This window comes from Numida meleagris, chromosome 3 (assembly GCF_002078875.1).
Source record: "Numida meleagris isolate 19003 breed g44 Domestic line chromosome 3, NumMel1.0, whole genome shotgun sequence".
Classification (NCBI taxonomy): Eukaryota; Metazoa; Chordata; class Aves; order Galliformes; family Numididae; genus Numida; species Numida meleagris.
This window is the reverse complement of record NC_034411.1, coordinates 49708502-49719855: the sequence shown is the minus strand read 5'-3', so window position 1 is coordinate 49719855 and position 11354 is coordinate 49708502. Positions and strand designations below refer to the sequence as shown.

The window sequence follows — 11354 nt, the reverse complement described above, 5'->3', positions numbered from 1 at the left end:
TAGTGGTACAGTTTCAAAGGATGGCTCATGCTCCTACATTTACAAACATTGAAAGGCCTTGTTGAATCAGCAGCTTCAGCAAAACTGGCAAAGCTACATTTCTCTGGATCACATTTAGTTGCTTTTTAATTTTTTTTTTACAGCATAGGTCTTAAAAACAGGAAAACCAGTGGGAAAAATCCATGATTCAATGGGTATTTAACAGAGGACGTAGTGATTATATCCAAATATACAGTCCTGTGAAACCATGCCTGTTAACAGATGTTTACTCCCATAGACAGAAGACTCACGCTTTACCAGGCATGTCGTCCATTTTTAAACCTATTTTTTTCAAACATCCACGCAGCCTTACCTACAGATTGCATTACCAAACATACACTAGCGTAGTAAACACCCAGCCACCCAGCACTGATCACAATACAGCTAGAATTTTTATCAAAAGATAGTAAGGTACTGCTATATGAAAGAATTTTCCAATACAGTAACACTGAATGAAAAGAGAGTCGTGAAGCCTTTGGGATATGTATTTTATTTGTCCATTGCATTTGGCTCCTTTCAGAACACAAACAAAGGGTTCACAGTGCTGTTTGGCTGTCTCCTGCTTCTTCAGGCAAAAAGATTTCTGTTTGCTTTAACGTGACGTGTATGTGTTCACTGTTTTCATTAAGAAGAGGTTTGTGTTTTGACACAAACACTGCAGAGGAATCTGCCAGGGATCAAAAGGAGGGAGGCTTCATACTACTGTAGGCAGGGCAGGAAGGATTTCATTCCTGTTAGTGTTGACTTGGCCATTCTAGGACAAATCCTGACCACATTGGGGTCAGTGGATGGAAATGTTGCTACTGGCTTTCAGAACCAGAATTCACCTCAGAATTCTTCAGGATTCCTGTGTGGGGGTACACCCTTTCCATTCCTGATATTAAAATCCTGTGGCATCATTTTCAATCATGGCTAAAATTACCTTGGATGTGGTCCTGTGGGACCTGCAGGTGCTCAGCTTTGAAAATTCTGTCTACTCCTCCCACGTGCAGCTACATAGATCTTAGAGTAACCTCAGATTATTTTTTTTTAAACAAATGTGCACAAAACCTTCTTGAGTCTCCCTTGAAATAGACAGAAAATTTCCAAATTGAGCTGCAAACTAAAGTGACATATTTCGCGATCACTGGAAGGACTTAAGTGTTCTAATCTTGACAATGCTTGTCAAGAACTTTGCATGTAAATCAGTGGATGAGCAACTCATCTCACCTACTTCCAAACTGCATGCATTTGCGCTCTGCTGATCTGTCCCTATGACTACTGAAGAGACTAGGCTGACCCAAGGTGACATCAGTCCTTCTCTTGGGCACATTTGAAATACTGATGCTCAGATGCCTAGGCAGGACTTGATATAAAAACAAGCATCTTCCAGTGGCCAGGCCCAGGGTTCTCTGTGTTTTGAGAAAACACAAGGTAATATGCATACAGATAATTTGCTGTATATAGAAAAGCATAAGTGCTTTGGCATGGTTGTGCAGGGAGCCTAATCCAAAGGCCATTGCTACTGAGTTCCTCAGCATATTGTACCTTTTGTGCCTTCCTATATTGGAGTTTCTGGTCTCCAAGTCCTCCCATGATGATGAAAATCCACTTTGAAACTTATGAACAAATGCCAAAAACATATAAAGTCATAAACTTAACCTAAACCACAATAAAAAAAGTAGGTTCCAAATACAGTTGCAAATACAGCGCTGTGTATGTGTGGGAGGGACAGATAATTGAGGACTGTATTATGATTTTGAACCCGTGCTGGATACTTGTGGTACACTTTCTCTTTCAAAGTGGATGTGAGAGGTGCCAGCCTTCCAATAAAACACTAAATATTTTAAAACAACAACACCTCTCATCTGGTGGCTGTATTTCAAAGAACAAGCATCAGTCCATTGTCTGGCTTCTGCCGTCATCTTGTACATGGAGAAAGCCAAAGACTCCAAATAATTTTGTGGCCTCAGGCATCAACAATAAACAGTGTATATTTGATGTGTTGGCCTAATTTCTGTCCATTGAATCTGCCATTTTAAATCTGTTTGCACGCTATTTTTATTTATTTATTACATTCAAGGTCTTTGTAAGCCCTGTGATCTTTCTCTGCACCTTTCTCAAGCCTTACAGTTTCATATTTAGGATGATATTCTGAGGAACAGATGACCAAAATACACTCTACACTAAAAGACCAGACCATCTTAGAAATGTTTTTTGCAGAAATCTGCAGTTTCAACCTGGTGAACTTGGCTATTGCTACACTTTTTAATTACATTAGCAAATGTTTGGTCCTGAAAGTAGGGGAAAGGAAATATAATTATACTGACAGTGGAGACAGAGAATATTTACTGCTTACAGTTTCCAAAGTTCTTTTGCTAGATTTCTGCTATGAAAATTGTTGTCCTGAAGGGAGGCTGTAAGCCTATTTTTGAAGATCAGTAAGTTCAGTCTAAGGGCTGTTACACTTCAGATAATTGCTTTACCCTTTCTCATACGATGTATAAACTCTTCTAACACTTGTGGTACCAACATTTGTTTGTGACTTTTATTGCTCTCAGAATAGCCATTGATTCAGGTGACAGATCTGCTTTTTGGTCTCTGCAAAGCCACATTTTCAGAAGACTAAATTGCCCCTTTTTCCTCTCCATTCCTCTGAGCTCCTCTCCCTGGGGCTTCACTTTGCAACCCAGGCTCAACACAATCAAAGAACCAGCTCTTCCAAGAAGAAAGAGTAATATGCAGTCTAAGGAAGCACTAGGTATAAGGTAGTAATTTATTAGAGGAGAAAAGGTCGTGATTAATGTACAAGGAATATTTCAGTATACTTGTACAGTATACAGTACCTTGGTAAAGGTATGACAGATATGGAATTCTCAGCAATGACAATTAAAAAGCTTTAATGCACAAAGCAAACTGTTGAATGTGATTTAGTATTAAATTTCCAAGCTGTGGCAAGTGCCACAGAGTTGAAACTGTATCCTCAGATTATGTACATAGATGTACACATGTAAGTGAACAAGTCATGAAATCTAAAATGCTTAGAAGGAAGTAGCTGAGCCACTACAGTAGGAAATGCCACTAGGGCTACACTGAGGAGGTGAAATTACAGCTAGAGGGAAGCTAAGGGGAAGAGGGGTGGGCTGAACCCAGATACTGCACAGCTGGGGAAAGGCTGCAGCTTGACCAGCTGGTGGATGCAGTTCTGGCCTCTCCACCCAAATGGGTTCAGCAGACCTACCCTCAACGTGCTCATTAAATCAGCATCCTCACATGCCATGGGGAAGTGAACAAAGCCAGCATGTGAACCCAGAAAAGGCCTCAGCCAGGAGACAGTCAGTCACTGCTCTGCAGAGCTTGATCAAGACTGGACTGAGGCCTTGAGCACATATTCTGGGGCAGCTGTGGTCATCGCAAACCAGCTGTTTTTTATCATGTTATTGTTTTCTCTCCTACCCCTGTTCTGCTCGTTCCAGTGGACCCTCTGCCACTGATGACTGCCTCAGCTGGGAAACATGTGGAGTTGTCTTCAGAAGCTCCCCATCTGCTCCAATCAAGGAGGTTTGTTTGGACTGTCAACCTACAGATACTCTTATATCCCCTAATACGAAAACATTTAAGCATGTTTTTCCCACTGAATTTAACAGAATTACTCCCATGCCTAAATTTAAAGCACTTCAAGATGACTCTCACTAGTTTTCCTAGTGCTGCATGAGCTGCCTGCGACAGAGGAAGGCTTTGAACCTCTTTCTTTTGAAATTGAGTTAGGCTGTCTTAACCACAAGACCACAGGTATTTTGTGAGTTGGTTCATTAATGTTTGAAACATATTTTAAGATCTGACGATTTGAAAATGCTATAGAAGAAACTATAATAGCAGCTCGTTTTCCAACTTTCTAGAGTAACTCTTCCTGAAGTTAATAGGGACTTCAATTCCTGATCAGGTGGATTTTCTCAGCTTCATTAAACAGTTGTGATAGTGCCACTGATTTGACTTGAAACATTTAAATACATGAAAATTAGTGGAAAAAAATAACAAAGAAAAGCAACTTTGCTTAGATTTTGCTTGTTATTTTTAGAGCTGACCAAATATGTAAATAATTTATTTCCTGTTACTTTTTTCCCCTTCCACAAATACCTCCGTTTGCAAGTAAAGCTCTAGAAGAAAGGGTTAATGCACCTTTCTTGTATTTCTGAATCTGCAGATAAATTCAGGCTGTGCAGAAAAATGGCTAAATTAAAACATATGTGTATCTAACATTCTTTAAAAAGAAGCAGCAAGAAGTAGACTGTAAAAGAGAAAGAGACCAATGCATTCTGCCTCCTTGTAAAGCCCATAGCTCTCTTCAGAAAGTTCTGCATAGGCACAGGGACCCAGCTCCAGTCTGGCTTCAAATCCCTCTCTGGTGTTTCCTGATACCTGGAGGCCTCAGTCAGTGAGTGAGAAGGATTTTGAGTGATTTAGGTTGAACATGGGCTTCTTGAATCTGGGTTTGGGTATGAGTCCACATCTGCGTGCCTTTGATAAATGATGACTGGGCAAAAAGTTGTAACAAATGGAGCAGGCACTGCTCCTGCTAATTCTTCAAAGTGCTTTCCCTCCTCTACCTTTTCTTTTGCTTGTGTTAAACTCCCAGCAGTTGCTTTCCATTCAAGGACATAATTCTTCTGTGTCTGATGATACTGACTGATGGGGTGTATTCCAAACAAATCTTTCTGCCTGTGTCCCATTTGGACAGGGAAGTGAAAACCAGGTAAAATCTTCTATTTCTATTTCTGTATACAAAAAGGTTCCTATTGTCTTTAAGTTTCTCTTTAAACATTGACACTGATGAGTTTTGTGCTCAATTTACTAGAGAGTCAGAGAGTTTCACAGCCAGATAAAAGGATCCAAGAGAGGCCAAGATAAATGTATAACCCATTTTCTATTAATTTTAAAATATAATAAATGTATATTGTGCAAAATAGTCTTGTGATCCCCAGGGGTGCCCCATCCCTGGAATCGTTCAAGGCCAGGTTGGCTGGGGCCCTGGGCAGCCTGATCAGGTGGGTAGCAGCTCTGCCAATGGCAGGGTGTTGGAACTGGGTGGGCTTTAAGGTGCTTTAATCTTAGCACAAACCATTCTATGATTCTACAAAAATTAACCTGAATTCATGAAAGTATTACATGAAGTGACAGTACTGCTTGGTCACTCACTTCTTTCTAAGTCACAAGGGAGGCACACCCAGGACATTGTTTTTCCAAAGTTATAAAGCCTGGAAGGTCCTCAGGCTGTCCTTACTTCATCCAGACAAAAGGGACTCTCTTTTTATATCTGATGTTCAAGCAGGGACTAGGTAGACCTGTTTCTCTCAATAGTGTACACCAAAATCTCCCACACGATCATGTATAGATCGCTGACAATTCTATTGTCAAGGTGAGAAGATGTTGATTCTTGTGCAACAACAGTTGCCCCATCAGTGTGAATATTTTAATTAAATGCTAACAGAACCAAATCCAGTTCTGCACCTGACTCATTTCTAGTCACTTAATTTATACGTTGCAGCTTCCAAATGAACTTAAATACTCCAGCGACTGAGAAGCTGGAGACATGCTTCCTTCCCCTGTCACTCCAACTTCATTTGTCCAAAGCAGGCTGTAAAGCAGCTGGTTTTGAGGGACATAAGATAATGAAAGAACACAGGGTCACTACAATACTGTCCTGCTTACGAAAAAAAAAAAAAAAAGATTTGTAATCTTGAAAATTACGAAAATTCTAACAATGATTTATCAAATTGGCAGATCTGCTAGCAAGTGACCAGACTTTCAGGTCTGACTCACAAAATCTGGTGCTCATCCTTTCCAAATAAGAGACAGGGCCTGGCCCGGGATGTGTGACAGAGAAGGATGGCAGCAGATGAATGCACCAAACACCAACAGCGAGACATTTGCTTTCCTTCCTGCAACCTTGGGAAGCATCTGTGTAGTTAAGACCAAAGCTCTGTGAAACTAACGGTTGTGAAACCATTAACAGGGCTCATTGCAGGGCCCATCTGTTCACCTCGGCCTTTACATGGGCTGAGAGCTGCTGCTTTGTTGTTTTTGAAGTGTGAATGACGCATGTTTCCATAGGGAATCCAGAAATTTTGGGTTGCTCCATCGATATTATGGTGAATCTCATTTTACGCTTTCAAATATGCAGTAAGGTGAATTGACAGGCATAGTATTTCACACACCAGAAAGCAAATCCACAACTCAGCTCCAATGAATTGACCTTAGAATCAAGAACTAGAAATAAACATTCAGCTACCATGTGACAAACTGGATGAGTGAACTACTGGTTTTTAGGTATACAGGCCAAAAAACCTTTGTTTTTCACCACTACTTCTCCAACCTAAAGCTGGTGATGTGCCACCTCTTGATTTGGTGGCTAGGGGCAGGAAAGCACAGAACACAAACACACAGAGCTGTGGATTCCCATCCCAGTGAGCCCACGCTTTGACATGTTTGATCATGGGCTTCTCAGTACTGGAACAAAAAATCGCTTTATTTTCTTTTCAAAGAGTTTATTCCACTCAGACACCCAATTCCCCGCCCCGAGACGCCCATCTCTCCTCTTCCACGTCCCCGGAGCAGCCTCACCCCCCTCCCTTCCCCACTGCTACCATTTCCTCCCATAGGCTGTGCCGATGCCATCGCCCCGGCACTCCCGCCCAGCCCACGGGGCGCCACCCGCGGAGTTCCGCTGGGGGCGGAAGCAGGCACCCGGCCCGGCCCGCCGCCAAAGGGAGCCGGGCGAGAGCACCTGGGGGCGGGGCGCCTGCGGGGCGGGCTCCGGGAGGAGCCGGCCCGAGGGGACGGCCCGGCCGGCGTGGGGCGGGCGCGGAGCGGGGCAGCGGGGATGGGAGCGTGAGAGGGGGCGAGTCCGCGTCCGAGAGCGCGGCCGGCGGCGGTCCCGGCGGGGCTGAGCCCGCCATGGAGCCGGTGACCAAGTGGAGTCCGAAGCAAGTGGTGGACTGGACCAAAGGTAAGGGCGCCGCGCCGCCCGGCCCGGCATAGCCCGCGGGGACTTTCTGGTGCCGGGCTCGAGGGCCGGCGGGGCAGCGCCGCCTTCCCGTGTGGGAGCCGCGGCTGCTCTTGCCCTGCCGGCAGCCGGGCGGCCTCGTGGCAGCGGGGCGGGCGCCGTGGCGATGGCAGCCCCTGTCCCGCGGCTGCGAGCGCACTGCTGCGCGCCTCGGCCGGAGCGCTGCGGGCGCTTCTCTCCGGGCTGGGCGCGGGGACGGAGGAGGCGGGCGGGCTGCTCGCCGTTCGGGAGCCTTCCCGTGCTCCATCCCCCCTCTGTGACCGCGCAGCTGCTTGGTTCGCAGGGCAGTGCCAGCTTCTCTCCTTCAGGCGCGGAGTTAAGTTAGTCCCTGCGCGCTGTCTCCAGGCTTTCCAGGCGGCAGCCACCCAGTGGTCGGAAACGTTGCGATTTTGTCGTTAAGCAAAAACTTTATAAACTAATTCAGGTAAGCAGGATCCATTAATCCCGTTGAACGGTTGTGGGATTAACAGTCGGGGCTGCTGCTCGGAAAGTTGAATACTGGCCCCTGCAGCTCTCCCACCCCATCTCTTTGCGCCTGTGCTTTTATTCTCTCCCTCGTATCGAAGCTTACTTCTCAGTTCTGGGTTCTCTCCCTGATGTTCCTCTTGTATGACCGATTTGCTAAGTTTGCAAAGTTTGTTCTGCTCCGGGAAGCAGAGGAAGAAAGAAGTTGGCTGGCGCAGCGGTGTCCGCTGGGTGCTGCTGCCATCTCCGGGCTCCCCTGGGGGACGTCTGCACTGAGATAGTGGTGTGTTTTTTGTGAGGGCAGCTCTGACATCCGTTGTGTCAAATCTGGTTGGACTCTGCGAGTGCTTTCTGAATAGCCGAGCCGTCGGAGGATTGCACTCGCAATTCCTTCTCTACGGTCTGTAAATCAGAGGGAGCATAGCAGTGAATTAGGTGAGGGACTTCTGACTTATGAACTAGGCTGCTGTTCTCTTGTAGGACCGTGTTTTAGTACAGTCGTCTTTTGTTACACGAAGCATTTTTGCAGGCTTCTCTTGGTTTGAATTTGATGTGAAATTACGAACGCTTTGAGTTGGAGGCTTCCCTGGGTTAGGAGCGGCACTCGCTTGCAGCAGCCATTACTTGAACGTCTCAGGACCATACCGCTGATTAGACCACATGCCTGCGGTCAGCTCTTGGCAGGAGTCCGGTTCAGGACTGAGTCAAATTGGGAAGTCAGGCTCATGTTGTGTGTGCAGTGCAGGATGGGTCCTCCCGGCCCTCCCGAGTGTCACTGTGCCGGTGACATGCTGCCCCAGGAGCTCCCTGAGCGTTCCATGCAAACGTGCTGTGAAGTTATGCATTAACACACAAATAACTTCAATGGAAAGATTCTTCTGTTGGTATTGGTTGAAACAGGAGCGTGTTGTTACACTGAAATAAGCCTTTTGCTTTGGCATGTGGAATATTTATATAATGCCGTTCCCTGATTGTGTTTTTTCTCTTGGGCACTGAAAGTTTGTTAGCTTGCCAGATTAAAGAGTAAACCAGCTAATCATTTTAAAAGGCTTTATTACACTTCAGCACGCTTGGCTTGCTTTCTTGCATAATTTATTTTACTTGCAGGTTCCTTGAACAGGTAACTCTTTAGTTGGACCCTCAATTAGCGTTATGCAGAATAATTTGAGGCCTGGCTGTAGTAGGAAGGTGTATCTTCTGACTAATGCTAACACGTGTCCTTTGAAATTCAAAGGAATAAATTAAAGACTGAGAGTGACTTTTGTTTCTGCTGTTGTTTTTTGGTTTCCAGGTAAGGGTTTGACCTCTCGGTGCACGGCGTCATTTTACGTCACTCCCTGCCTAACAACATTGTCATAAAGACACGAGATGTGGAAAACTTTATGGTTGTGTTTTCATCTCTGCATGTGAAAATTAACACCTTAATGGCTAGCTTATAGCCTTGTGGACGCTGCTTCACGGTTTATTTTTTTAGCCAAAATGCTTGTCTACTGTGTAGCTCACAACCACTGCATTTTCAACAGACACCAGAGGTCTGTGTTTTACCTTAGGAGCATTATCTTTAATTCTCAAGGTTATGCATATAAATACGCTAGATGCGTGGAAGGGAGCTTATGCCAGTTATTTGACTCTCGCTGTCTATACAGGAGGGTAATACCACTATCTTCACTGAACCAGTCAAGCTCTGGGGAAGATGCTTGGATGGTGATATTTGTTGCCTGTAGTTATTGAGTTATTGCAGTGGTGCCATGGAGATGTATTATGTATTCTAGGAGAATGACAAGAATAGCAGTGGTGGGAGATGCCCGCTGGCAGTGGGGAGATAGGTTTTGCAGGTAACGATGCATGCATGTCATACAATGATAAAGGTATTTTGGAAAAATACGGAGAAGCAGAAATAAGTGGTCTCATTTGGTCCATTTTAATGGTCAGCATAAAACTGAGATTTTTTTCTCCAATAATTATTTTTCTATTTCAAATATATTTACAATCAAACATCTACTAAATGATATGTTAATAAATATATAACATGTACATAATTATATATGTGTTATATTAAAATTGATTTTTACTTTAAAAAAACAACACTTAATCAAACCAAAAGGCGCATATAAACTTTCCACCTTCTCATGAAGCAAATTCCAAAAGTAAGCTGTGCAACCACTTCAGGACAGTTAGCTAATTGACTTTTGGTGAACTTGGCTTCCTGTCTAAAACAAGCAGGCAAAACTCTCACTTTTTTTAACAGAGCAGCCCTTACCTTGAAGAGTTACTTTGTGATTTTTGAGCTATTTGCTTCTATGCAGATTCTTTAAATAACCTTTATCTGTAATTTAAAACAACATATTTAGAATTAATTATATGAACGTGAATATTTCTAGATATTTGCAGCCAGATTTTAAATAAAAAGTGCTTTGTTTATTGTTGTCAACAATAGCTGATAGAAAAAGTGGTTGCTTGCCTGCTCTCGTTAATTCACTCTAGAATGCTGCTATTTGTTTGCAAACAAGGGTGTTTTTTCTGGCAAAGCATACTATACTGACAGTAGCAGACTAAGTAGCTAAAGGTAAAATTAGGGCTGCTGCAGCGAAGTTGTGCTTTTAGTAGCTAGCAGCTTTGTAGGTGAAGTATTTCTCAAGCTTTGACCAAGGATATGATAGATCTTTAGCTGTAACATCAGTGATTGGAAGCTATTTGATATTCGTATAGGCATTTCTGTTCAGAAGAAGTGATGATGTAGTTAGATGATTTTTTTTAACAGTGTGATGCAGACTTGAGCAGTTTTTTGGGGGCTGTCTTCAGCAGTGAGAAGGTACTTTTTGATCAGGTCACTATGTTGAACTGGGCGTGGTGGACGTGGAGTTGATGGCATGCGCTGTCTTCTTGAAACTGACTGAACAGGGATGATAGATTCTCTTTTTTTGAGTTGATCCTTGCTGGGAGATAAACTAACTCTTGCCTGGTTGCATTTGACTTGCTGCCTCATTCCTGAGTGGGCTAAGATGCTTACAGGCTCACAGACCTTGCTTCTTTCTCGCAACTTCTTGTGCGTGCCCTCAAGACTGAATTGTCCACTAGAGCTCATGAAGGAGTCACAGAATGGCTTGGCTTCGAAGGGACCTCAAAGATCATTCCTCCTTGCCATGGGCAGGGTTGCCAGCCAGTAAATCAAGCATTAGATCAGGTTGCCCAGGGCATCACTCAATCTGGCCTTGAACACCTCCAGGAACAGGGCATCCACAGCTCCTCAAGTAATTCAGTTTATGGTGGGGTGGGCTGACAGCCGCAGAGTTGCAGCAAATCTTCAGAACTGCTGCTGGTATTCATTTGGTTGTGGGCTTGTAGTTTTCTGTGTTTTGGCTATCCTGGGTGCAGAAACTGGCAAGAACCCATTTTGTTACATAAAGCTATGCATGTGGAGAAGTGTCCAGCACAGAAGTGGCATAACTTTTCTGGAAGAGCAACAATTTGAAGAAAAAAATGTAATGCGATTATGTGGAGACATGTTCTGTAGTCCCAGGAGCCCCTGGCTACTGAAAACCTTGCTGCTGGGGTCAGCCCTCAGGAGATGAGAGAGGAAGAAAAGCTGCGTAAGAGGAAGATTCTCCCATGTGAAAAATGTCACCATCCTACTAGACAACATCGTTATATCATCTCTTTGTTTTCCGCCTCTTCCCCCTGCCCCCAAGCCTAACATACTTACGTGACTTGTGACTTCAAGCCAAATTTTACATGGTAAAGACAGTTTGACACGCTTGCGGTTAGATGCCTTCTTGTGGTGAGTCTCCATTACAATCTGGCCTTTGTT

The 11354-nt window shown here is 44.1% G+C and overlaps 1 protein-coding gene across 3 annotated transcripts in view; it reads left to right on the top strand.

The window, feature by feature from the left end:
* The window catches only part of CNKSR3 (CNKSR family member 3), a 63094-nt gene continuing 58593 nt past the window's right edge, over window positions 6854-11354 (top strand). Inside the window, exon 1 of one of the 3 annotated variants that reach the window (XM_021389377.1) lies at window positions 6854-7024. In XM_021389377.1, the coding sequence (XP_021245052.1) occupies window positions 6973-7024 (52 nt within the window). In that variant the 5' untranslated portion in view covers window positions 6854-6972. Of the gene's footprint in view, window positions 7025-7363; window positions 7506-11354 lie in introns of those variants that run through there. The other 2 variants (XM_021389373.1, XM_021389374.1) reach the window with 2 other exon arrangements.